At 41.3% G+C, this 25,055-nt stretch overlaps 4 protein-coding genes and 4 long non-coding RNA genes across 11 annotated transcripts in view; 2 read left to right on the top strand and 6 right to left on the bottom strand.

Moving 5' to 3' along the window:
• LOC135246019 (tripartite motif-containing protein 16-like) overlaps positions 1-2,705 on the bottom strand; it is a 9,217-nt gene extending 6,512 nt beyond the window's left edge. The window contains exons 1-2 of the mRNA XM_064319511.1: positions 2,700-2,705; positions 2,352-2,524 (exon numbers count right to left, since the gene is read on the bottom strand). Of these exons, the coding sequence (XP_064175581.1) occupies positions 2,352-2,524; positions 2,700-2,705 (179 nt within the window). The remainder of the gene's footprint in view (positions 1-2,351; positions 2,525-2,699) is intronic.
• LOC135245748 (uncharacterized) overlaps positions 1-25,055 on the top strand; it is a 516,260-nt gene that overhangs the window by 227,475 nt on the left and 263,730 nt on the right. The gene's annotated exons all lie outside the window — the stretch shown is intronic.
• LOC135245707 (NACHT, LRR and PYD domains-containing protein 12-like) overlaps positions 1-25,055 on the bottom strand; it is a 343,935-nt gene that overhangs the window by 102,596 nt on the left and 216,284 nt on the right. For all 4 annotated transcript variants that reach the window (XM_064318951.1, XM_064318954.1, XM_064318953.1 and 1 more), the window contains one exon: positions 8,283-8,456. In XM_064318951.1, the coding sequence (XP_064175021.1) occupies positions 8,283-8,456 (174 nt within the window). The remainder of the gene's footprint in view (positions 1-8,282; positions 8,457-25,055) is intronic.
• Positions 1-25,055, top strand: part of LOC135245764 (uncharacterized) — a 116,582-nt gene that overhangs the window by 4,190 nt on the left and 87,337 nt on the right. The window lies entirely within an intron of this gene.
• The window catches only part of LOC135245705 (uncharacterized), a 492,416-nt gene that overhangs the window by 405,978 nt on the left and 61,383 nt on the right, over positions 1-25,055 (bottom strand).
• LOC135245747 (uncharacterized) lies at positions 473-1,554 on the bottom strand. Its single transcript, XR_010327370.1, has 3 exons — positions 1,458-1,554; positions 792-838; positions 473-559 (listed from the first exon to the last, which is right to left on the bottom strand). It is a non-coding gene; the product is annotated as an uncharacterized LOC135245747 (long non-coding RNA).
• LOC135245761 (uncharacterized) lies at positions 3,143-7,267 on the bottom strand. The gene is made up of 2 exons (XR_010327384.1): positions 3,743-7,267; positions 3,143-3,709 (listed from the first exon to the last, which is right to left on the bottom strand). It is a non-coding gene; the product is annotated as an uncharacterized LOC135245761 (long non-coding RNA).
• Positions 12,164-25,055, bottom strand: part of LOC135245727 (NLR family CARD domain-containing protein 3-like) — a 26,037-nt gene continuing 13,145 nt past the window's right edge. The window contains exons 2-3 of the mRNA XM_064319029.1: positions 14,553-14,616; positions 12,164-13,970 (exon numbers count right to left, since the gene is read on the bottom strand). Of these exons, the coding sequence (XP_064175099.1) occupies positions 12,187-13,536 (1,350 nt within the window). The 5' untranslated portion in view covers positions 13,537-13,970; positions 14,553-14,616 and the 3' untranslated portion in view covers positions 12,164-12,186. The remainder of the gene's footprint in view (positions 13,971-14,552; positions 14,617-25,055) is intronic.

The following is a 25,055-nucleotide window of genomic DNA, read 5'->3' as shown; positions in this document are numbered from 1 at the left end:
TGTTGAGTGAAGTGTGTGTGGAATCTGTGCAGGAGGGTCAGTGTGTCAGAGTCAGAGACGCTGTAGAAGGACAGAGTGCCGGCGGACGGTCCACACACACTCCTACCCTGTACACACACACTCCTCTACCATCATCATCATCATCACACACACTCCTGCTCTGCGGTAGGGGAGGGGGGGCAGGTATGTCTGTTTGGTTCTCATTGTGCCAGACAGAGTAACTGAGTTTATCAGAGCGACCGTATTCATTAAAGCACCCAGACTCCAGGAGTTTTTATTCCATCCAAACATACAGTCAGAACCCCCTCCTTTCCTGCTGATTCCTTTATCTGTCACTGCTATATCAACCCTCCCCCTCTCAGACACACTGAACTCAGCCTCCCAGTAACAGCGCTCACACACACTCTCTCTGCACACAACCTGGGGCCAGACTCAAATCTCTCTGGATGATCAGGATATGGCTCCTCTCTCCCCGGTGTGTGTGTCACCCTCCTGTTCCCCTCAGACAGAGACAGCTCTCTGTGCGCTGTGTTTGGATCCAGTGTGAGCTGACAGCCGTCTGCACACCAGAGACATTAATGAGATTAATTATCATTATTAATATTCACCTTATTATGTGTGTGAGAGAGAAAGGACTGTCATAGTACCTCTGTGTGTGTGTTTGTGTACGTGTGTGTTTCTGTTTGTGTTTATGTGTGTAAGAGAGAAGTCTCGATTTCTCACACACACACACACACACACACACAGCAGAGTGTGTATCTATGCAAAGTGTTCTGTCGATACAGACTCACATTTCCTGGGTCCTGGTTTGGTCCTGTTCTCTCCTCCATGGTCCACACTGTAAGAACAGCAGAACAGAATTCTGAATTTTAACCATCCTTTATTTCCACTCTCAACACACCAATGACATCACATATATAAAAACAAAGGCACAATAAAACACAAAACCACGATCATATGAAAAAACACAAATCTGTCAGAAAGGAAACTTATTCCATTCACTCACCCTGTTCCATGTGCAAAAATAGCTCCCCTCCCTCCACTGAACATAAAACACCCTTATAACACACACACTCTGAAACACACTCAGGTTCTCCATTGCTTTGTAATACTGAAACTCCACCATCACTGTGTCCCTGATCAAACCCCTAACTACAACAACCACATCTTATTTACTGCAGTGATCCCGTGCAGCACCCTCCACAGGAGATCCCCAACTCTCTTGAGTAACGCTGGTTTGTACAGTGCCCTCCATGCCCCCCCCACCAACTCCTTTTGTGTGTGTGTGTGTGAGGTGCACTATGGAAACTCTCTTTACTTACAGCAGTGTGAGTGTGTCCAGTTTAGCAGCAGACAACACTCTCACTCCGATCTCCTGTGATGTGTCTCAGGTCCGCTCTCCAGGTGTGTGTGTGTGTGTGTGTGTGAGGTGCATTGTGGAAACTCTCTGTACTTACAGCAGTGTGAGTGTGTCCAGTTTAGCAGCAGACAGCGCTCTCACTCCTGAGTCTCCTGGGTGATTGTATCTCAGGTCCAGCTCTCTCAGGTGTGGGGGTTTGAACGAGCTGAAGCAGAGAATCACAGCTCTCTTGTGACTCTACAGCCGACAGCCTGGAGGGCACACATAACTCACTTCCTTGCCACTTCATATATACAGGGTGTGTGTGTCAGGAACACATAGCACGTGTGTTACACAGCGGCTCTACACACCTATCTCCTTATTAAACTACAGGGCTGTGTCAGTGTCAACACATGCTAGTGTGTTAACACACGCTTACACCTTAATAACTACAGGGCTGTGTGTTCAAACACAGCAGTGTGGTTACACACCTTACAGCATTAATATAAACTAACAGGGCTGTGTGTGTCAACCCATAGCAGTTGTTACACACTTACACACATTAATATAAACTAACAGGCTGTTGTGTCAACACATAGCAGTGGTTCAACTTACACATTATAAACTAACAGGGCTGTGTGTGTCAACCATCACAGTCCAATTATACAGGCTCTGAATTAATCATGACTTATTTAAGAAAATGACCAGTTAAACTAAATTTGAACAGATTCAATTAATTTTCATAATTTTGAAGAATGTATGAATGAAACCGATTTGACGCTTCTCAAAATATTGTTTATTCCAACTGATGTCAGATTTAAAATGTGTTTCTACCAAGAGGAAGAACAGGAAAATGTTGCTTTATTTCTGTGAAGAAAAATAACTCTCTTGTCTATTTTAACATTAAAAACATTAGTAATATCAGTGCCATATTTAGTCATTATTAACATTAGTGCTGTGTTGTGTCACATTGGAACCCTTTTTGATTGAAGGGGTTTGTGTTTGTACTCACCCCAGTCTCTGCACTTTACAGTGTGGGTCCTCCAGTCCAGCAGAGAGCGCTCTCACTCCTGAATCCTGCAGCTCATTGTCTCTGAGCTCCAGATCTCTCAGCTCTGAGTGAGGAGAGCGCAGGACTGAGGCCAGAACATCACAGCAGCTCTCTGTGAGATTACACCAACCCACCTGTGGAAACCACACAACCACAACACACACACACACACACACAGCACTGTAACACCACACACACACAACACACACACACACACACACCACACACAGTACACACACACCCCACACAACAAACACACTGAATCACTGCAATTGTCACACGTGCACCTGACGATATAATTCCTATTACACTCATCCTGATTACACAGTACCACAAACAGAAATTATTATTAGTTCATAAGTATTCACTACCACAAAAAGTATCACGCCAAACAAAAACTAAATAAGGGAAATTCAAAATGGCTGAAATTGTCTACAAACCTGTGCAACACTTGGTCAGCACAGATAAATGTGGACATTATTCCTCATTTCTACTTAGTTACTTCTCATCAGTCCTGGGCAATGTACACCAGGCTCTACTCGCAAGAAACACAACTGATATGCATGTTATAGATATGGCAAAATTATGATTAATAATATTCTTGATAATCATAAAAATAAATACAAAAGCAAGAAAATGTAAAAATTAATGAATGTACAAATAAATTAGACAAAATCTGACAAATGGGTATTTGCATTTATTTCCATATTTATTTCTTGATTCATTCATTTCTGTGGATGTTCATTTCCATATTTATTTATTGCTTGATTCATTTATTTCTGTATATATTTATTTCCTTATTTATGTTTTGATTAATTTATGCCTGTATATATATATATTTCTGTATTTATTTCTGTATTTTTTCATCCATATGTTAATGAGGGGGCTGTCAATGAAAATATGTCATAGTGTCACTATTTCAATTGGTTGATCGATACCAGAGTACGTAGATTCACTGTACATGCCTTGCTTCAACACCGGTTGCTTTTTACCACATTTACGTTAGTAGGGCAGAGCAGGGCAAAACGTAACACAGATTTTATTTTTTTGGTTAGGTGGTGCAGCTTGAGTGACGTATTTCAGGATAAACACTCAGAATGACCCTTGCTTTCTCTCCAACGAAAGGTGAGGGATTTTGATAAACATTTTGGGAGATATTGCCAAATAAAAGTTTGTTTTGGTGATATGTAAGCACATTGTTTTACCATAAGTATTTTTTGGGTGCTGTAATGTGTGTGCATATCAAAGATCCAAATGTATGTAATCGTAAACAGTCTTTTCGTGACTAACAGATTGCATATTTTTGATAGAGCAATCAGCTCCACCTGCAGGATTAAGACATGCACGCAGACTCACAGAGCAAGGGAACATAACAGGACTGAAAAGGGAAGACATTCAACGGGAACTGCAGAATAATGCTGGGATAACTTCAGAAGGGAAAAGAACAGGACCACATAGAAGAGTTTATGATAAACTTTACTTTGGAGCTTAAAGAACTGTGGCATACATACAGTACGGCTGCACTCAATCTCCTGAACAAGCTACCTCACTACCTCACTGACGTCTTACATTGGTTGGTATATCCTGTTTCGAAAAGCCTAGGGCTCCACCTAGTGGATAACCTGACTACACTACAAATGTACAGTATCGTGATAAGTTTTCACCAGTTGGCAATAGGCTATGAAAAACATTTAAATGTAATCAATAGATAGATTAGAAACAGTGTTTGTATCCTAAAACATCAAACTGTATTGAGTTACCTTACTTTGTGTGAACCTTTAAAGGTATTAAAACTTAGGTTAGCTCGCCATGTCAGTTTCTGAATGGCACGTCCCAGAAATTCCATTATGGTATTAAATCATAATTAGGATGTAGGTGTGAATGGTTTGTATTAAAAATGATTAATCTAGTTCTAGTTATATTTTCAGAATTGAGCCAAATAGGAAAACTGTTGTTTCCTATACAGGCAAGAGATAGCCAGAGGCTTGAGCCTGGCTGACCTAGCTGAAAATGCTAGTCATCATTATGTGCTCTTTTGTGTGGATGCTTTGACAGTTTGTTCCAGGTAGCTGCATCACAGAGATTGACCCTGTAGTGTTCAGCCATTTGGAGGAAGTGGCTCTTCGCCTGAATGTTTCACTCCATAATTCAGATTACGCCAGATCAATTGGATGCCCTTCTCACATACTGCCTGAGGAAGCACTGGAGAGTTATTTATTATTAGTTGGTTTGTCTGTTCTTCATGTTGCAGCACAATTAATTAACAATGAATCCCTTGCATGTCCACTTCCCATGAGATCTCAACAGGATTCTTAGCAGGGTGATCTACACTAGATCATTTAAACTTAATCCAGTTATGCAAAGCAAGTTTTATCCATCTATGCCTCAGTGGTATTTCTCCCATCTCATTAGTAATGCATTAATTGGTGTTGTTCTGAGTGCCCCACAGCATATCCTCAAAGCTCTTGCCTGTTTAACATGTGATGCCAGGAAGGGAATTGGGGTGCTGTCCACCAGGGAGGTATTGGTGCAGCTGTGGCCCATTACCTAACCATGGGCTCTATAAGAGGCCTAGCTTCCAGGCCTAGGGGAGGGTGCTTTTAGATGGTGTTTGGGAGCGTGGCTATGGACAGGTGGGATTTTTTCCTTACCGCAAAAATTAGCGAAGCCATTCAAACCGTTGCGGTAACCGCCATTAAAAAATAATAATTTAAACCTCCGGCTACGATTTCGTTTTTTTCAAGTACATTTCTGGAATGGCTGTTTCCGAAAATAGGTTCTGCCCAGCAGTTCATACTGTTTGTCGAAGGACTGAAGCATAGCTCGGAATGATGGCTTTCCTACAGTCCGGAAGGGCACCATCTCCACAACCAAATACTTTGTTACAGTTGTTGTAAGTGCTCGCCACTTGTTGCTGTCCCGGTTGTATTTAGTCACTCTGGCAAATGCCTCTGAGACTCCTAACTGACGTAGTGCCGAGCCGGTACCTCCCGAGGTAGATGGGGTGCCTTTCATTGCATCGTATAACGGACGGTGAGTGGTCCTAAGATGCGATGCTAGATTTGTCCTGTTTCCTCGCATGACGTTGATTTTCTTGCTGCAAATGCGGCACACTGCCTCATCCAAATTCTTTGGCTTTCCATCTTCATCGGGCTCAAAGCCAAAATGTTCCCAAACAGGAGAAGTAACGTTGGGTTTCGCTACAAGATCCATGTTTTTAGCCTAATTTGAAGCGAAAACTTTCTGTAGCCAACAGTTTCAAAGCACGTTCTGGGTGACACTTTCTCCGATCAGAATGTTAACTGCGCAACTGTGAGTGAAAACTTTCAAACACATGGAGTGAAGAAAATAGGCTACACAATAATAATTATAATTATTTTAAAAATTGCATTGCATTTATTTCAGATCACAACTTTTACAAGTAAAATTGGAACATAAACAATTGGCCTAAAATAAACGGGAAAAAACAAAACCCAGCGGTGAAGCGGTGATCAGCTTGACTCTGCGGTGGACGTGACGTGATTGCGTTACCACGGTAATGCAGTAACCGCGGCAGCTCTAGTTTGCCGGCCACTGACCTGTGTTCAAAGCCTCTCTAACTACTCTGAGAACACTGTCCTCTAGCTGCGCTTCTCGCAAGTCTTCTCGGGTGAACTGTTCTAGCTGACCCAAATTGAGATGAGTTGCAAAAGCATACAGCTCAGGAACACCTTCTGCTGGAACACCTAGTTTGTCTGCCAAGTGCACATCACTGTCACTAGACTCCTGCACATGCACACGACCACAAATCGCCTTCACATCACCCTGTGAAAGGTTTCTCCACGTCTCAGTGTCCAGTTTCGGGAAAGCAAATCAGCCTCAACATTGACCTTCTCAGGGCGATATTTTACTTCAAAATCGTATGTGGCTAGGGCAGCAAGCCACCTATGCCCTGTAGCATTAAGTTTCCCTGTCGTCAACACGTGATTGCGTTTCCGCGGTAATGCAGTAACCGCGGTAGCTCTAGTGTAAGTATGGATTTCATTAGAGTGCAGAGCAGGTAGTGAATAATGGGGATGGATGAAGACTGCAATATGTGACAGAAGTGAATCCAGAAGTCGGTGGAAACCTGGCAAATGAAACTCAATACAGCTCAATGTAAAGTTCTACATGTGGGAAATAATAACACAAGGCTAGATTACTTTATGGGAGGAACGATATTGGAATGTGCTCAATTTTGGGAGTAATAGTTGATCAAAACCTTTCAGGTTCTAGGCACTGTGCTGTTGCAGTAAAAAAGCCAACAGGATGCTGGGATAGTAGTGAGTATAAATCAAGGCTCCAGAGTGCGACCATTTTGGTTGAACATGCGACCAAAAATCTGTCAAGTGCGACTAAACATTTTCATTGGTCGCACCGGTGCACCTGACATTTAGCAGGTCTGTCTGTGTGTGTGTAGCGTTATTTTTTCCCCACCCGCATTCTGCGAAGACCCGCCCCTACTCTGCCTCTGATTGGCTCTGACCCTGATATTCTTCTTCGCTGAATGCGGTGGGGAAAAAATAAGGCATGTGTGTATTAGTGATGTGCGGATCGCAGTTATATCCGCGGGCACCACGGTTAATCTGCGGATCGGGTGGGCCGAGTCATAAAAATTAACATTCTGATTAATAGCGGATGGGTTGCGGGTGGGTGAAATAATACATCATTAATGAGGAAAATATTAATTACATTCTCTAAAATGTGAACATATTTTAAGCTTCATTTTTCGTCAGGCGTGAATTAGCAGACTAGACTCTCGTTGCGCCAATTGCGGCGTCCATTTGTCTTAAGCAGCAATGGAGGCAAAAAGATCCGAGAGAAAATTAAAAAGGAGAATTAAAAAAGGAAGGGCAGAAAAGTTCCATGTGGGCGCAATTTAGTGAAATGATCAGAGGTCAAGTGTGGGTATGTCATATGCAACAGCTGCGAAATAATGAGAAATAGCGGTAATGTGTGATCGGGTGCGGGTCTCTAAATCAGATAAAATAATTTGTTCGGGTGGGTGGCGGGTGGATGATTGCGTACATGCGGATTCGGATGACGTCAGAGCCGATCCGCGCATCACTAGTGTGTGTGTGTGAAACCGCGCCCTGTACTCCTCCGGGAGCAGCGCACACTTTTATTTGAGTTATTTGAGTTTGATTTATTTATTTGAGTTTGTCAAGTTCTTTAAATATCAGCACTTTTAAGTTTATTTTTTAAACAATTGAGGTTATTGCCATTTCTTGTTTGTGCTGTGATTTAAATAAAGAAAAAACATTTATCTGCACCTTTATTCCTGTTTACAATCATTTACATGTGTTAAGAAATTACCAATGTGTATGGGAACTGACAAAAAAGGTAACACTTAAAATGTATTATTACGGCGCCAAAAGGCACGGTGAAAAATTTTGGGTCTAACTAAATTATGTGCTGCTGCACCTAAATGAAAAAGTTAGGCGCACCAGTGCATCCAATGTAAAAAGTTAGTCTGGAGCCCTGTAAATCCAAGGAAGTTATACTTATTTTATACAATACCTTTGTCAGACCACACTTACAGAATTGTGTGCAGTTCTGGGGACTGTACTACAAGAAAGATATAGAGGATCTGGAAAAGGTTGAAATAAGGGAAACCAAACTGGTTCCTGAGTATTGAAAGATAAGACACTACAGTTCTGAGAGAAAGACTTCAGATGCTTAACTTCTTCACGCTTAGTAAAAGTAGACTCAGGGTTATTTGATTGAGTCTAAAATTCATAAAAAGAGATCAACAAAGTGAACTACAAGAGATTCTTCAGGTTCAGCTCTCTGTTCAACCCTATATTTCACTGCACAGATCCATAATCACTAATTCCATTTAGTTAAGGTCACACAGTACACAGCACTACTCACCCCAGTGTCTGTAGGTTACAGTTTGGACTCATCAGTCCAGCACAGAGCAGCTTCACTCCTGAATCTCCCAGGTTATTGTAGCTGAGGTCCAGATCTCTCAGGGGTATGTTTGATGACTGAACAGCAGAGGCCACAATTTCACAGGACTTCTCTGTGAGGTCACAGCTGTTCAGTCTGCAAAGAAGAGTTTATACATTATTATGATTAAATAGCGCAATATACTGTAAAATCTGATATGTGCATGTAACAGTAATCGCGAGTGATGAAGAGTGATATTGAGGATTTTCAGTTTGTGATGCTCTGAGGAAGTTCTTTGTTACACTCTCCAACTGCAGCACTTTGGGCCTGAGAATTAGACATCCTGTCGGACAGAACTCTGACAGTTCTACAGATGAAATTCTTACCCAAATGGCCACCTTTCTTCTGGCATTTGGCACAGGCACAGACAAATGTTAGTTCAATAAAGACCATAGGGGTGTTTGTATGGCTAATCTGCAAAAAATCAGACCTTGTTATTGTACTAATAATGCGGCTGACCAAACTCAGCTAAAAATTGGATTAATTAATATCAGATCACTAGCCCCTAAGGCAACTCTTGTAAATGAATTAATTACTGATCACCAAGTTGAAATCTTATGTGGAACTGAAACTTCCCTTAAAACTGTATATTGCCTTAAATGAATCCACCCCTCCTGGCTACAGCTATACTCACGTTCCCCGTCTGACAGGTCGTGGCGGTGTTGCTGCTGTATATCATTTTAATTTTTTTTGCTATTTTGAAATCCGGCTTCAAATGTAACTTTTTTTTAAGTGCTTGTTCTCAGTTTTGTACATCCAGACAAAAAAGCAGTCCGTTTTATCCTTGCAATTGTATACAGGCCACCAGGGCCATACAGTGGCTTTTTACTTGAGTTTGCTGATTTCCTGTCCAGCCTGATTGTTAATTCAGATAAAGTAGTAATTGTAGGGGACTTCAATATTCACATGGATAGTGAAAGTGATCCTCTCAGATCAGCACTCTTGTCTATCACTGAATCTACTGGCTTCGATCAACATATACATCAGTCCACACATTCTCATAACCATACTCTTGATCTGGTCTTAACTTATGATACAGAAATAGCAAATATAGCAGGTATGCCTAAAAACCCTGTGCTATCAGACCATTAATTAATTACTTTCCAACTTTCACAAGTCTGTCATGTGTCATCAGATCTTTCATTCTACCTTAGCTGTAAGCTTTCCTCCAGGACTGCAAATGCTTTTATTAATGAGCTCCCAGGCTCATTTGTGCACTATGGGGATTTTCTTGGCTCCCACCCTTTGATGACAAAATTCTAAAAATCAGGGGCAAGATTCAAAGTTCTCCTACCACCCCTCATATAGGGTCTGCCCGTCCATCTGCTCAACGCATGGATGCAGAATCTTCAGAAGAATCTTCAGAAAGACGGGCGGCCTATCTGAACTCTTGTGCTCCAACAGACCTCATGGAGTTTAATGCCATAATTAATACCTCAAAATCTTCTTCTTGACTTCTAGACCCTATCCCTAAAAAGCTTTTCAAGGAGCTATTACCAGTGATTGGAACACCAATGTTACATATTGTCAATGTGTCTTTAGCATCTGGACACAGATGCTAAAGACTCTTAAAATTGCAGCCATCAAACCCCTTCTTAAGAAGCCAAACTTGGATGTGAATGACCTGTCTAACTACAGGCTTATCTCGAACCTCCTGTTCCTTTATGAAATACTAGAAAAGGCTATTTCAAAACAACTTGGTTCATTTTTGCACTCCAATCATATATTGGAAGTTTTTCAATCTGCTTTTAGACCCTCTCACAGCACTGAAACAGCCCTGGTCAAAGTACTCAATGACCTACTCCTCGCTTCCGACCATGGCTGCATCTCTGTACCTGTGCTTTTAGACTTAAGTGTGGTATTTGACACAGTTGATCACCTCATCCTTCTGGATAGACTTGAAAATCTTGTAGGCCTCCGTGGACAGGCACTCTCTTGGTTCAGGGTTGCTTTTTATCACTTGAGAAACATCTCAAAAATTCGGAAAATACTGTCCTTACATGATGCAGAAAAGCTAGCTCATGCTTTTGTTACTTCAAGATCAGATTACTGCAATGCTCTTTTGTCTGGATGTGCAAATTCCTCTCTGAAACGGCTCCAGCTAATTCAAAATGCAGCAGCTCGTATTCTCTCTAGAACAAGGAGATTCAAACACATCAGCCCAGTGTTAGCATTGCTTCACTGGTTGCCAGTTAAATTCCAAATAGACTATAAGATACTACTTCTTACCTTTAAAGCCTTACATGGTCTTGCCCCTTTGTACTTAAATGATTTACTTCTTCCTTATATTCCCTCACGAACGGTCTGTTCGCAGGGTGCAGGCCTCCTTGTTATTCCTAGAATATCTAAAAGTACCATAGGTGGTAGAGCCTTCTCCTATCGTGCTCCCCTCCTGTGGAACAAGTTGCCTGCCCATGTTCGGGGCGCAGACACTATCACCTTATTTAAAGCTAGGCTCAAAACATATATTTTTAGCCTCTCTTATATTTGAGGGGCAGGGGTGGGTGGCAGGCATAGCTATAGAGTCTCTGGCAGACTGAGCGGTTAGTGCTGTCACTGGATCATCATTGGTAGTGCTGTGCTAAGCTGAACCGGTCATGGTCTGGTGATGACTGTCTCAAGCCTGCCCTCATGGATGCGTTGGCCCCTGCCTCTGTTTCCCTTAGCTATGCTGCCATAGCCTTATTCTGCCGGGGTTTTCCTTATTGCACGTGGGCACCTCTGTTTATAATCTACCATTTGAACCCCCTAACAATGCTTTTTTTCTCGTTTTCCTCGGCTCTGGGCACCTGCCCGGAGCTCTAGCCCAAGTTTGCTGAGCACCCCCCCCGGCCCGGAGCTCCAGCCCTAGACCAGCTAGACCAGCTGGGCACCCCTGCCTCCTGCTACTGTTGATTTTCCATAACAAACCGGTGCCTGCCCGCGGCAGTTGGGTTCCCCCTCTGAGTCCGATTCTGCTCAAGGTTTCTTCCTGTATTCAGTCAGGGAGGTTTTCCTTGCCACTGTTGCCCTAGGCTTACTCTTTGGGGGCCGGTTCTCTGTAAAGCTGCTTAGTGACAAAGCTCCTTTGTTAAAATACAAATTATAAAAAAATTGAAATAAAGTGTTGGCCTGTAAAGCAAAAGTGAGCCTGTGATCTTGTGCCATTTGCCTTGCTTCTCAGCTCTGCCTTGGTCTCTTTTGATCAGTCTTGGATCTCTGGTCTTGATTCTTTAGCTGCTTATTTTACCATCCTGGGTCACAGTGGGACAGACAAGCTGTGGTTCTGCGGTCCCTTTCATTCATTTTTTTCACAATTATATTATTTATTTTCCATGTCTGTCTAATTTTGTGTAAAGGAAGTGAAGCTTGTATTTTTTTATTTGATGGGGAATATGTTCATCTTAATACTGTAACATATTATACCCTTCATTTAAATCTGCGAGTTGTATGTTTGGACCATTATTGATCCATCACATTGGTTTGCCTAACAAGCAATTCATGATGTATTTAATAACTGGTATCTTTAATGATAATATGTAAATTAAATCTAATAAAATACATTTTACATGTTGGATACATTTTTTACATTTGATGGTACTTCTGTATTCATTAAATGAGGGCACAATCTGTTAAAATAGCTTGACTCAAAAATCATAATTCTCACTTGCCTGACAATTTTATTATATTCTATTTTCACTTTAACTATGAATTGTTTATAAAAACATGCTGTCATTATCTACTTTAATTATTACACCATACTCACATGGCCTTCCTGCAGTTCCCGACTACTGGTAGCAGTCTCTGATAACCTGCTGCTGATGTTTTGTAGGTCTTCAAGTCAAACTCATCTAGGATCTCCTCTGACATCAGTAACATAAAGGCCAGGGCTGAACATTGGTGTGGTTCCAGCTTTCATTAGAGAGTTTTCCTGATCTCTGGAATTCTTGATTTCCTCCACTAGAGAGTTGTCATTCAGTTCATTGAGACAGTGGAACAGATTTATGGTCCTCTCTGCTGAAGATTCTTTTTGATCCTCTCCTTTATTAAATACTGTTTTCTCAATGCTCTCTGATCTGCTTCTTGTCTGTGTATATAAATGGTAAATGGTAAAAGGACTGTATTTATGTAGTGCTTTTATCCAATCTGGTACAGGTGATCTGCTTCCTGTCTTTGTCAGTATTCCTCCTAATAGAGTCTGAATGGAGTCCAGAGAGAGGCCTAGAAGGAATCTGAGGAAAAGGTCCAGGTGTCCATTCTTACTCCCTAAGGCCTGATCCACTGCAGTCCTGTGTAACTCAGACAGCTGCACTCCATCACTGCAAGGTTTTGATTGTTCTGCTCTGAGTACATTTCTGTTCTCATTCACACATGAATGAAACACAAACAAGGCAGCCAGATACTCCTGAATGCTCAGATGCACAAAGCAGTGGACTTTCTCCTCACCCAACCCACACTCCTCTTTAAAGATCTCTGTGCACACCCCAGAGTACACTGAAGCTTCACTGACATCAATGCCCATCTCTCTCAGGTCCTCTTTATAGAATATCAGATTCCCCTTTAACAGCTGTAGTAAAGCCAGCTGACCCAGTTTCAGGATGATTTCTGTATTTGATGCTGACATTTTCTTTGAGGTTGTCTCATTGGTGCCAGGATACTTCTCATTCTTCACATTAGTCTGAATGAGCAGGAAGTGTGTGTACATTTCAGTCAGAGTTTTGGGCAGGTCTCCACTCACTTTATCCAACATTGTCTCCAGAACAGTGGCAGAAATCCAGCAGAAGACTGGTATGTGACACATGATGTGCAGACTCCTGGATGACTTTACGTGTGAGATAATTCTGCTGGCCTTTATCTCATCTCTGATTCTCTTCCTAAAGTATTCCTCCTTCTGTGGATCCTTGAACCCTTGTACCTCTGTCACCTGGTGGACGCACTCAGGAGGGACCTGATTGGCTGCTGCTGGTCGGGAGGTGATCCAGAGGAGAGCAGAGGGAAGCAGATTCCCCAGAATGAGGTTGGTCAGCAGCACATCCACTGATGATGACTCTGTTATATCACGGCAGATCTTATTGCTTTGGAAATCTAGAGGAAGTCGACACTCATCCAGACCATCAAAGATGAACACAATTTTGACTTCATCTTCAAAACTTTTGATCTCTTTCAGTTGCGGAAAGTATTGCTGCAGCAGTTTCATGAGACTAAATTCTCTCTCCTTTTTCAGATTCAGATCTCGGAAAGGAAGAGTGAAGATGAAATCAATGTCCTGATTGGCTTTTCCATTTGCCCAGTCCAGAATGAACTTCTGCACAGAGACGGTTTTCCCAATGCCAGCGATGCCCTTTGTAAGCACAGTTCTGATGGGTTTCTCTTGTCCAGGTAAAGGCTTAAAGATGTCATTGCAGAGAATTGCAGTCTCCTGTGTGGTTTGTCTCTTGGATGCTGTCTCAATCTGTCTGATCTCATGTTCATCATTGATCCCCCCACTTCCCCCCTCTGTGATGTAGAGCTCTGTATAGATCTCATTGAGGAGGGTTGGGTTGGCCTGCTTTGCTAAACCTTCAAATATGTGTTCAAACTTCTTCTTCAGAGCAGTTTTCAGTGCCTGCTGGGCTCTTTCTATGGATTTATCTGAGGAGACGAAATATGAGAAGCAATGTTTAAAATAACAGAACAGATAATAAAAAATACATATGCAGTCCATTTTCACAATGGTATACACACATCTTAAGGTGTTACACACTTCTCACAGTGTGTTCTACACACAAAATGAAAACATATCAAACAATGAAAAAGGATTCAATTCCTTTATCACATTCAATTTCTTAATTTTTCATAGTATGATGTGGTAAATATGGTCTTCATGGGTCATGTAGTAATTTAATCATCTTATAATTTTTATGCTCAGTGCTCATTAATCCTGGATAAAAACTCAGACCAGATTTGAATCTCTTTTAGGGACATTTAATCTCATATGCATTTGCTTGCCCCATAATCACTGCTGGATGCAATATTTTAATTTAAACACCTTTGTGTATATGTAGTGTGTGATGTTTTCTATATGCAAGACTGTTGACATAAAACGCTATTATGAAAGTGTAGATGCTATAAATCAACAAAACATTACAAAACATTGTACTCCGTTATATTTGAATGCTAAGCTCATTTCAGCATTCAAATGGACACACAGTAGCAATGAGTGAAAACTCTTACTGTGCTGCTCATCTCTCTCCAGTGAGTCAGTGAGATCCTTCTGCTTCACAGGGCTGCTGGTCAGCTGTATTAGTGTGAAATAAACACATGAAGAGGTGTGTTGTATCAGTGAGAAATAAACACATGAAGAGGTGTGCTGTGTCAGTGTGAAATAACCACATGAAGGGGTGTGCTGTATCAGTGTGAAATAAACACATGAAGAGGTGTGCTGTATCAGTGTGAAATAAACACATGAAGAGGTGTGCTGTATCAGTGTGTGAAATAAACACATGAAGAGGTGTGCTGTATCACTGTGTGAAATAAACACATGAAGTGGTGTGCTGTATCAGAGCCACTGAAACAATGAGATTCTTGCAATATGTCTCATGTTTTCTCTTTTGGATGGCCAGAACGGGGACAGATACTTTTAAACAGAATACATGCAGAAGGTCCAAAGCCTCAAGTTTGAAGTGCACCTTTAATCCCTGATTAATGCACAGTAAAATGTCCAGTTAATGTCCAGTGTTAATTCAACTCTTAACAGATAACATTTGGTCCCACATTGCAGAGTGGGATGAAACATTATCTGTTAAGAGGTGAGAGTTGAATTAACACTGGATATTTTATTGTGTGATTTTGTAGAGACACTACTTGTGATAAATCAAGAGTTCCCATAGAATAAATCAGTTTCTCAGTGCAATACATTTGGAAAATTCGGACTATAAACTGCATGCTTCAAACACTCTGTTTGGAGTCTTACTCTGCCATTGTGTTTGGGACCTAAAAAAGAATTTGCATCTTTCTGTGAGCCCAGGAGGGCCAGGTAGCACTCTACAAAATTAAAAAACCTGATTACATATTCAATCTTATCAATTAGGCTGATAAGAGGCTACTAATTCATTATTTGTCATGTGATCATATATAAAAAAAGGAAATGCAGTGTACAGTACAAGACAATCACACAAGCAAATATTAAAATAGAAAAAAATATAAATAAAACCTGTTTTGAGAAGAGTTTCTCTGAACTCCTCTCTACAAGACGGTTGGATGCCGGTGAAGCATGGATCCTGTGAACTAACAAGCCATGAGACAAGAGTTCAGTTAAATTCATCCTTCTTACTGCAGCGCTAACTCACAGCACATGAGACAGAGCTTCCAGTTAAACTCATCCTCTTACTGCAGCTCTAACTCACAGCACATGGAGACAGAGCTTCCAGTTAAACTCATCCTCTTACTGCAGCTCTAACTCACAGCACATGGAGACAGAGCTTCCAGTTAAATCATTCTCTCTTACTGAGCAGTTCCTACAAATCAGGGAGACAGAGCTTCCAGTTAAATCATCTCTTACTGCAGCTCTAACTCACAGCACATGGAGACAGAGCTTCCAGTTAAACTCATCCTCTTACTGCAGCTCTAACTCACAGCACATGGAGACAGAGCTTCAGTTAAACTCATCCTCTTACTGCAGCTCTAACTCACAGCACAGGAGCAGAGCTTCCAGTTAAACTCATCTCTTACTGCAGCTCTAACTCACAGCACATGGAGACAGAGCTTCCAGTTAAACTCATCTCTTACTGCAGCTCTAACTCACAGCACAGGAGACAGAGCTTCCAGTTAAACTCATCCTCTGCTGCAGGTCTAATCAATACACAGTTCTTACTTGATCACCTGTGACTCTCTCTGAACATGAGATTCCATTAGAACTCATCCTTCTACGCAGCTGTAATCACAGCCACATAGGAGACAGGAGCAATTCCAGTTAAACGCATCCTCTCACTGCAGCTCTAACTCACAGCACATGGAGACAGAGCTTCCAGTTAAACTCATCCTTTTACTGCAGCTCTAACTCACAGCACATGGAGACAGAGCTTGCAGTTAAACTCATCCTCTTACTGCAGCTTAAACTCACAGCACATGGAGACAGAGCTACCAGTTAAACTCATACTCTTACTGCAGCTCTAACTCAGAGCACAAGGAGCCAGAGCTTCCAGTTAAACTCACCCTTTTACTGCAGCTCTAACTCACAGCACATGGAGACAGAGCTTCCAGTTAAACTCATCTTCTTACTGCAGCTCTAACTCACAGCACAAGGAGCCAGAGCTTCCAGTTAAACTCATCCTTTTACTGCAGCTCTAACTCACAGCACATGGAGACAGAGCTTCCAGTTAAACTCATCCTCTTACTGCAGCTCTAACTCACAGCACATGGAGACAGAGCTTCCAGTTAAACTCATCCTCTTACTGCAGCTCTAACTCACAGCACATGGAGACAGAGCTTCCAGTTAAACTCATCCTCTTACTGCAGCTCTAACTCACAGCACATGGACAGAGCTTCCAGTTAAACTCATCCTCTTACTGCAGCTCTAACTCACAGCACATGGAGACAGAGCTTCCAGTTAAACTCATCCTCTTACTGCAGCTCTAACTCACAGCACATGGAGACAGAGCTTCCAGTTAAACTCATCCTCTTACTGCAGCTCTAACTCACAGCACATGGAGACAGAGCTTCCAGTTAAACTCATCCTTTACTGCAGCTCTAACTCACAGCACATGGAGACAGAGCTTCCAGTTAAACTCATCCTCTTACTGCAGCTCTAACTCACAGCACATGGAACAGAGCTTCCATTAAATCATCTCTTACTGCAGCTCTAACTCACAGCACATGAGACAGAGTTCCAGTTAAATCATCTCTTACTGAGCTCTAACTCACAGCACATGGAGACAGAGCTTCCAGTTAAACTCATCCTCTGCTGCAGGTCTAACTCAAGACATGGACAAGCTCCAGTTAAACTCATCCTCTTACTGCAGCTCTAACTCACAGCACATGAGAGACAGAGCTTCAGTTAAACTCATCCTCTTACGGCAGCTCTAACTCACAGCCATGGAGACAGAGCTTCCAGTTAAACTCATCCTCTTACTGCAGCTCTAACTCACAGCACATGGAGACAGAGCTTCCAGTTAAACTCATCCTCTTACTGCAGCTCTAACTCACAGCACATGGAGACAGAGCTTCCAGTTAAACTCATCCTCTTGCTGCAGGTCTAACTCACAGCATGAGGAGACAGAGCTTCCAGTTAAACTCATCCTCTTACTGCAGCTCTAACTCACAGCACATGGAGACAGAGCTTCCAGTTAAACTCATCCTCTTACTGCAGCTCTAACTCACAGCACATTGACTCTCTGATTCATGCATTTTTACCTCTTTCTCACAGGGTCGTGGGTTCCATCGTTAGTCTCGGTCTCCTCTGAGGAACTCATTTTAAAAACAGCGCCCCCTGTCTCAGGACACCTGAACACACCAGATCAGATTCACAAGTGGGTTCTGACCCAAATTTGCAGACCTGTAAATACACACAAGAAGACCATGATAACGCACAGACATAATAATACACAGACACACACATACATCAAATCTCATAGAACAGACAAATGTGGAAATTAACTGAGCCATAAACTTGTACAATACAATTCCCTCCAAAATATTCTGCACCCATGATAACAATTACTAAGACCGTTGAATATAAAGATTACCAGTGCTGAGGTATATTTTCATTGTCCAACATATGGAATATATTTAATGATATAATGGAAACTACCAAAATGACACATTTCTTTACAGAAATTGTGCATCACAATTATTGGCACCCCTGTATTTGGTACTGTGTGCACCCTCCCCTTGCAGGGATAATGGCACTGAGTCTTTTTACATAACGTGTTATAAGACCAGAGAACACATTGGGAGGGATCTTAGACTCTTCCTCCACCCACAATCTTTCCAGATCCTGATGTCTTTGTTGATCCGTGCTTATGGGCTGTGCTGTTCAATTGAGTCACAGGTTTTCAGGGAGTTTCAGCAGTCTTTAGACTGTTGTAGCCATTGCACAATGATGCTTCTGCATCATTAACCTTTTTATTTGTGGATTTTAACGTGAATTTGGGGTCATTGTCTTGCTGAAAGATCCACTAGTTTCAGTCTGCTGGCAGAGGTAGTCAGGTTTAGGGCTAAATTGTCCTGGTACTTGGGTAGAGTTCACGATGCTGCTTTCCTTAACAAGGGCCCCAGGACCAGTGTGAGCAAAGTAGCCCCATAACATTAAAGATCCACCACCGTATTTTTCTTTTCAGTATATGCATCCTTAAATCCATCCTACATCATATTCCTGGACATGGTTGTGAGAGGGCTGGAGCCTCTCCAGCATGCATTGGGCAAGAGGCGGAAAAACCTGAACAGGTCACCAGTCCATCACAGGGCACACACCATGCACTTACACATATCATTCACATTAGTGCCATTGTTAACTGCATGTCTTGATGGAGAAACCCATGCAGACATGGGATGAGAATATGCAAACTCCACACACACCACCATGCTGCCCTCCAGCAGTTTAAATTCTTCATTATTGCCCTCACAGTAGTAACTAGCATCTTCAGTTTATTTTTGATCCATTGCCTGATTTTCAAAGGTCAGCAACCATTTTCATTTTTCGTCATTCTTTCTTTCTCTGGGCAAGATGAAAAATGGGTTTCACAAGCAGGTTCTCAGTTTAATCCTCCAGTGAAACAGGAAGCCATGGAAGGCCACAAGAGTTTCTCTTAATATTGTGTAGATTTAGTTTGATTTTATTATTCAAGAATCTTTAGGGTGCCAATTATTTTTATATATTTTTGGGAAATAACAACCCTACCTGAATCCAACCGTCACACTAGAGGGCGCCAGTTCCCCAATCTTAGTTGTTTCTGTGCCTGTTTAGTGCTAATTAAGGTGTTGTGTCGCAAACATTTAATAGCCTGACCAGATTCACATTACAGGTATCTGTAACTGATTTATGATTAGTCAAAGAGCTAATTTAAGATATCTACAGGGTTCATACACTTTTTCACCAATGATTTTCCCCATGACTTCTCCACAACCTTTAACTGAATATCCATGACCAAAACAAATGACTTTATCTCAGCGGGACGATATAAAATAATTTATTGTAACACTAAGTAAAATTAGGTCTGCATCTGAAACATATGGTGCCTCTCTAAAACAAATAAACACCAGACAGACACACTTAGATACATTCTCTCATATTTTAATTCGAATAGTTTAACATTTTTGTCAGTTTTTCCAGTCGAACGTCTTTCTCTGTACATTCGCTAGTTAGTACACTCAGTATGTGCCTTGTGAGCTGACGGTAACCCTTCTAACCAATCGTGAGCTTGACATTCTTACCTTTAATGCTTATTAATTGGTTAATATTAGCCTTCAATCACTCCCTTTCGCTGCACTCCACTGTCACGCGACACAAAGAGCTGACGCCGGGCACCCACCGCACGCGTCGCGTAAGCGTCGCGTAAACAGCAGGGCGAAGCATCACGACGCGACGCGTAGGGTGTCTCCACTGGTTCCGTTTGTGTCGCGCAAAGGCTTGCGTAAAAGCTATATATTCCCAGTAGCTCTCGCAGTCTGCAGTGGGCTTACATCGTGTATTTCACGTTTGTTCAGGACTTTTGATTATGGGTTAAGTGAATACTTAGTGAGAGACATTTTTCATTCTGTTAATTTGGTAATATTTCTTAATATTTTTTTATATGTAAATACGTGAGAAAGTAAACGCTTTAAAGAATTACCATAAACTTAAATCGCAACGTAGCCTGCATAACAATCTCAAACGGTATTAATTTATTTGCTTGGTTAACAAGCGTGCCAACTTTGTGAAGAATATGTAATGATCATAATAATAATAATCCATAATCAACCATTGGGAATTCCCGTGTCGTCTTGTTATTCACGTCAAAACATTTATATGATCATATTTAGTAAAATCAGTTCATCGTCAAAAAGATAACAGTTTAAACTTTTGAACACCACAACGTCATGAACACCGGAAGCTTTGAAGTACAAGTGCAAAAAAGGCTTGTTTACAACTTCATTTATAAAATAGGTGCATTTTCATCGGCAAGACCACTAAATAATCTGATTTTTTTAAAGCTCTGTGGATTATCTGATTTTTATTAACAAGCCCTTTTTGAAAGCACGGCGAACGAAGACATCGGAGAAGTCAAATAGGCTGAGCAATGGTTGGTTAAAAACTACCTTCCAACATTCGAGCTAACAAACCGCTGCTCGGTGCATTCACTTCTACGTCATTCAATAGGCTACGATTTTCTGTGGTGTATTTTCAAATTTACCCCACCCCCTCCGCAAAATAAGACAGCGAAACTAAGTTTGCCTTTTCCCCTGGTTCCAGTTATTTATTTATTTATTTTTACAAAACGAAAAGGCTTGTATTTTTTTTTTGCTGCTTATAAAATATCTGGGAGGTAACTAGGGACACACCCCCAGTAATATAAGGATGAAATATAAATCAGAGCATGTATACCTAGCATTTTAGAGCATATTTCTGTGTATAAACAGGCCACCGTGACGCGCGACAAGCCGAAAAAATAGAACAGAAGCGAAAAACTACGCTTCAGTTCGCTTGTGTCGCGCGAGCTTCGCAGCCGGTACGCGACGCGTTCGCATCTGGTGGAGACGACGTCGCCCGCTGCCGTTGTAATAACAGTACTTCAACTACGCTTCAGTTACGCGCGTAATACGCGCGTAGTGCGCTCGCGGTCGATACGCGTGCGGTGGGTGCCCGGCTTAAAGCGTTAACTAATGTTACCTGAAGACAAAAGTTTATGTTCAATTTATTAGCGTTATCGAAAGCTGAAAAGTTGAAGCGCACCATTACGTCATTTGTTTTGAAACGTTAACTTAGTGTTTTGTGTAGCGACCCGTTTGAAACGGCTCATTTCTCCGATGCAGTTTACTGGCGGTTGATTTAATTAGCGGTATTAATGTGACGAGAAGCTGTTTGTCGTTTGAATGCATAACACAAAGTCGACACATTTTATGCGTGACAGTTTAACTGTTACTTGTAAACCGTACTGTTATATTGTCGTTTTTTATCAATAAAAAATCTATTGCATATATTGGTGCTCCTTACATTTTGGTGGGTGCTCCTAACTTTTTGAAGTTGGGAGCACCAGTGCTACGAAGTAAAAAAGTTAATTTCGAGCCCTGATATATTATTGAAGCTGCACTTCAATAATAGGGCCTACGTTCACTAACTACTACATTAGCAGAAGCGTGACTGTTGGGCGTGCCAGTAAACAGACTGAGCCAGACTGAATTAACTTCTCACACCACAAAAATACCGCGAAGGTTACGTGACAATTTACGTTTTATTACTATACATACTATTTTTATGATTGGATTAATTAGTAATTATATTTGATGCAACTTTAGCTGTGTTTCCATTACTTTTCAAAAAATATTATTTTCCATAACTTTTCCAGGGCCTGGAAATTGCATGACTTAGTCATAATTTCAGTTAAATATCTTTCATTCCTCGCAATTTAAGATATGTCAGGTAACAGGGGACCAGACCCAAACGGAGAGTGGGGAAAACACCAGGAACTCCAAAAAGGCAAATCCAATCAAAGATTTTACTCTCATACAGGTAACAGAAAACAGGTAAGAAAAACAAGGCCAGACAAAGCGGGCTGAAACAGACAGGCAGATACTCTCAGGCAGAAACACAAGGAACCAGCACCAAAATCAGGAAAACAGAGAACTTAAATAGCCACAAAGATAACAAGACACAGGTGAACTCAAAGCACAATCAAACCAGAGCAGGGAGGGATAACGAGACACGAAGAAAAACAATGACAGAATAATTGAAAATTAAAGCCGCAAGCGGCGTTGGGAGGGGTCCAAGCATTGGCACCATCGCGCCCCCTATGGAGCAATTTTAAAATGGCTTTGTCCTCATGATCAGATACCTTCACCCAATTTTGTGCTAAGAGACGCTGTCGGATGACAGTTGCGTCGACATGGATGTGTCCTGGCCGCATCCCGTAAAGGCCATTACTATGTCATAACACTTAGATGGCATGTCGTAACACTTAGATGGCCCAGCATGTATGTACAGCTGCGACGCTTCCATGCCGCAATTAAAAAAAGTGTCACACTAGTGTTGTCATGGTACCAAAATTTTGACTTTGATACCGATACCAGGTTTAGTATCACCATACTCGATACTGAAGCAATACTGATTCAGTAATCAGTACCTAACGATACTGAAAATACCTTAATAGATCAGAAACGTAATGTCCACAACGGTTGACCTGATTTTCGAATTCACGGTTTATTAGAAACCTGGTTTATTAACAACCTTTAAGTTGAAGCCTGTTCAACACATCAATAAGCATAGGCCTACAGTGTTACAACACTAAACCATAAAAAAAACTATATTAAATATATTTCAATAATTAAACAATTGTAAAGTAAATTATCTTTAAACAGATCTTTCACTTTTAAATAAATCTAAAAACAGCATATTTTAATAACAATACAGCATCTTCCTATAATAAAATATTTACAAATTAGAACACCTATTGCTACTGAAGTCAACTGAGTCGAAGCATGCGCTGTATCAACGAAGGGAATGCACAAGCGCACGTCACCTCACTTGGCAACCTTAGTTGCTACTGCCATCTAGCGAAGATTCTGACAAATTACACCTTTCATCCTCTCAATCAGTAGTGCGGGTGACACATTTCCCTGGCTTTTACATTTGACACAAAACTACCGAACGTCGGAAAATTCTAATACCGAACGTTCCTTTTTTGTTTTAAGTACCGAAAAAGTGCTGAAGTTTCGGTATACCGTGCAACATTACGTCAGACACATACCTATTCCAATCCATTGCTCAGCTTAGCAGAGAATGCACATTTCAGAGCGCCTCAGAGACAGATAGAATAATAACACATGAATGCACATTTCAAATAATAAATACGACATTGAGAAAAAACGGAAAAAAGACGTAATATCAACTCGCGAACTGCGTGCTGAGCGCAAAGTAGCCTACCGTTTTATTTATTTAGACATTGGCAGATAAGAAAAAGTTTGGTTATGCTGACCTATAAAACGCTATTCCAAAAGCAAAATCAGACATGTTATACATCGTTAGAAAGCTTATACTCTCACCTACTGAATAAATGAATTGTCAATCAAGCCAAATTGCCCTAAAAAGGGCGACAACGACGTAAGCAACAGGTGTGGTATTACGCACAGCTATTTTTGAACGTAGCCTACCCAGTGATCAAAAATGCGCGTATATTTCGCCAACGGATTGTCCAAGACAATATATGACCACTCATTCGCAAAAGGGACATCTCTACGCGTAAAACCAATGGTAAGATTGTATATTTATTCAATGTTTAGTCCCAGATGTTGACTGTAGAATGACATGGTATAATTAAATAAAAATTGTCTCGTTTATGTCGTTATTCAGTGAGCAGCGTTGTCACTGCTGAATTGGCATATTTTAGGGCTAATGTCGGGTTTATCTTGTTGCTACGGAATATTGCATTACATTACATTACAGGCATTTGGCAGACGCTCTTATCCAGAGCGACGTACAACAAAATGTATAACCATAATCAGGAACAAGTGTGTCGAAAACCCTAGAGGGCAGTAGCCTACCGTTCCAAGTGCAGGGAACAACCGCATAGTCCAACTTGGACCCTGTAGGTTAAACTGATTAACACTAACACAAACAAGTACAGCAACACCGCAGTCTATGCGAAAGTACAAGCAATAGTTAAGACGAGTGCATTAAATAAGTCACCTACGAAACAGCTAACTAGTTACAACCCTAACCTTACAGTTAATTTAGAGATTAAATTGAGAATACGATTTCTCTCAGCATAATGACAGATTTAAAGACTAAACGAACTCACCCGTTATTGTCTTCAAATGGATCCATGCAAAGAAAAGTAATGATTCATCCTCTCAAAGCTTTACCGTAGCGTATTATTTATTTAGACACTGGCAGAGTACAGCATAAATTGCGTATTTTGTGAATATTCAATGTTAGAAATTGCAGCGAGAAACTGCAGCTGTAGACACAAGATAGTCTGTTATGTTATGGTAGCAACGGAACGAAGCGGACTATATATGTATTACCGTCATTGTTTTATTATACCAGCGTGTTTTCGCGCGTTTGCACAGAAACTCAAAACCTACCAATAAAATGGTTTAGCTTTTTCTCACCATGACAGATTTAAAGACTTAACGAACTCACCCGATACTGTCTTCAAATGGATCCATGCCAAAGAAAAGTAATTATTCATTCTCTCAGAAAGCTTTTACTGAAAAACTTTTGGTAGCCCCTAGCAGCACTCACTGGCCGTCAGACGTCCTTTCATGATGAAAACTAGACTACAGTGTCGGGTCTTTCGTCACCCGGTGCGCTTGCCTAAAGAAGTTTACGATTCGTAACCCCTTTAATTTGGGGCCAGCTCTTTCCCCCCCCACCTATAGAACGGCCAAATGGCGGGCAAAAACCCTAGGGGGGAAAATGAGGGGGGCCCCCAAAAAACAAAGGTTTTGGGGCACATTAAGATGACGGGTGAAATTTTTGTTTGTCGGACTACGGGGGCGTTTTGGGTTTTTTTTTTTTTTTTTATGACCCTTTGTTAGCGCCCC

The sequence above is a fragment of the Anguilla rostrata genome, chromosome 19 (genome assembly GCF_018555375.3).
Source record: "Anguilla rostrata isolate EN2019 chromosome 19, ASM1855537v3, whole genome shotgun sequence".
In the NCBI taxonomy this organism is placed as follows: domain Eukaryota; kingdom Metazoa; phylum Chordata; class Actinopteri; order Anguilliformes; family Anguillidae; genus Anguilla; species Anguilla rostrata.
The sequence above is the reverse complement of the archived record's forward strand: the minus strand, read 5'-3'. Positions and strand labels throughout refer to the sequence as shown.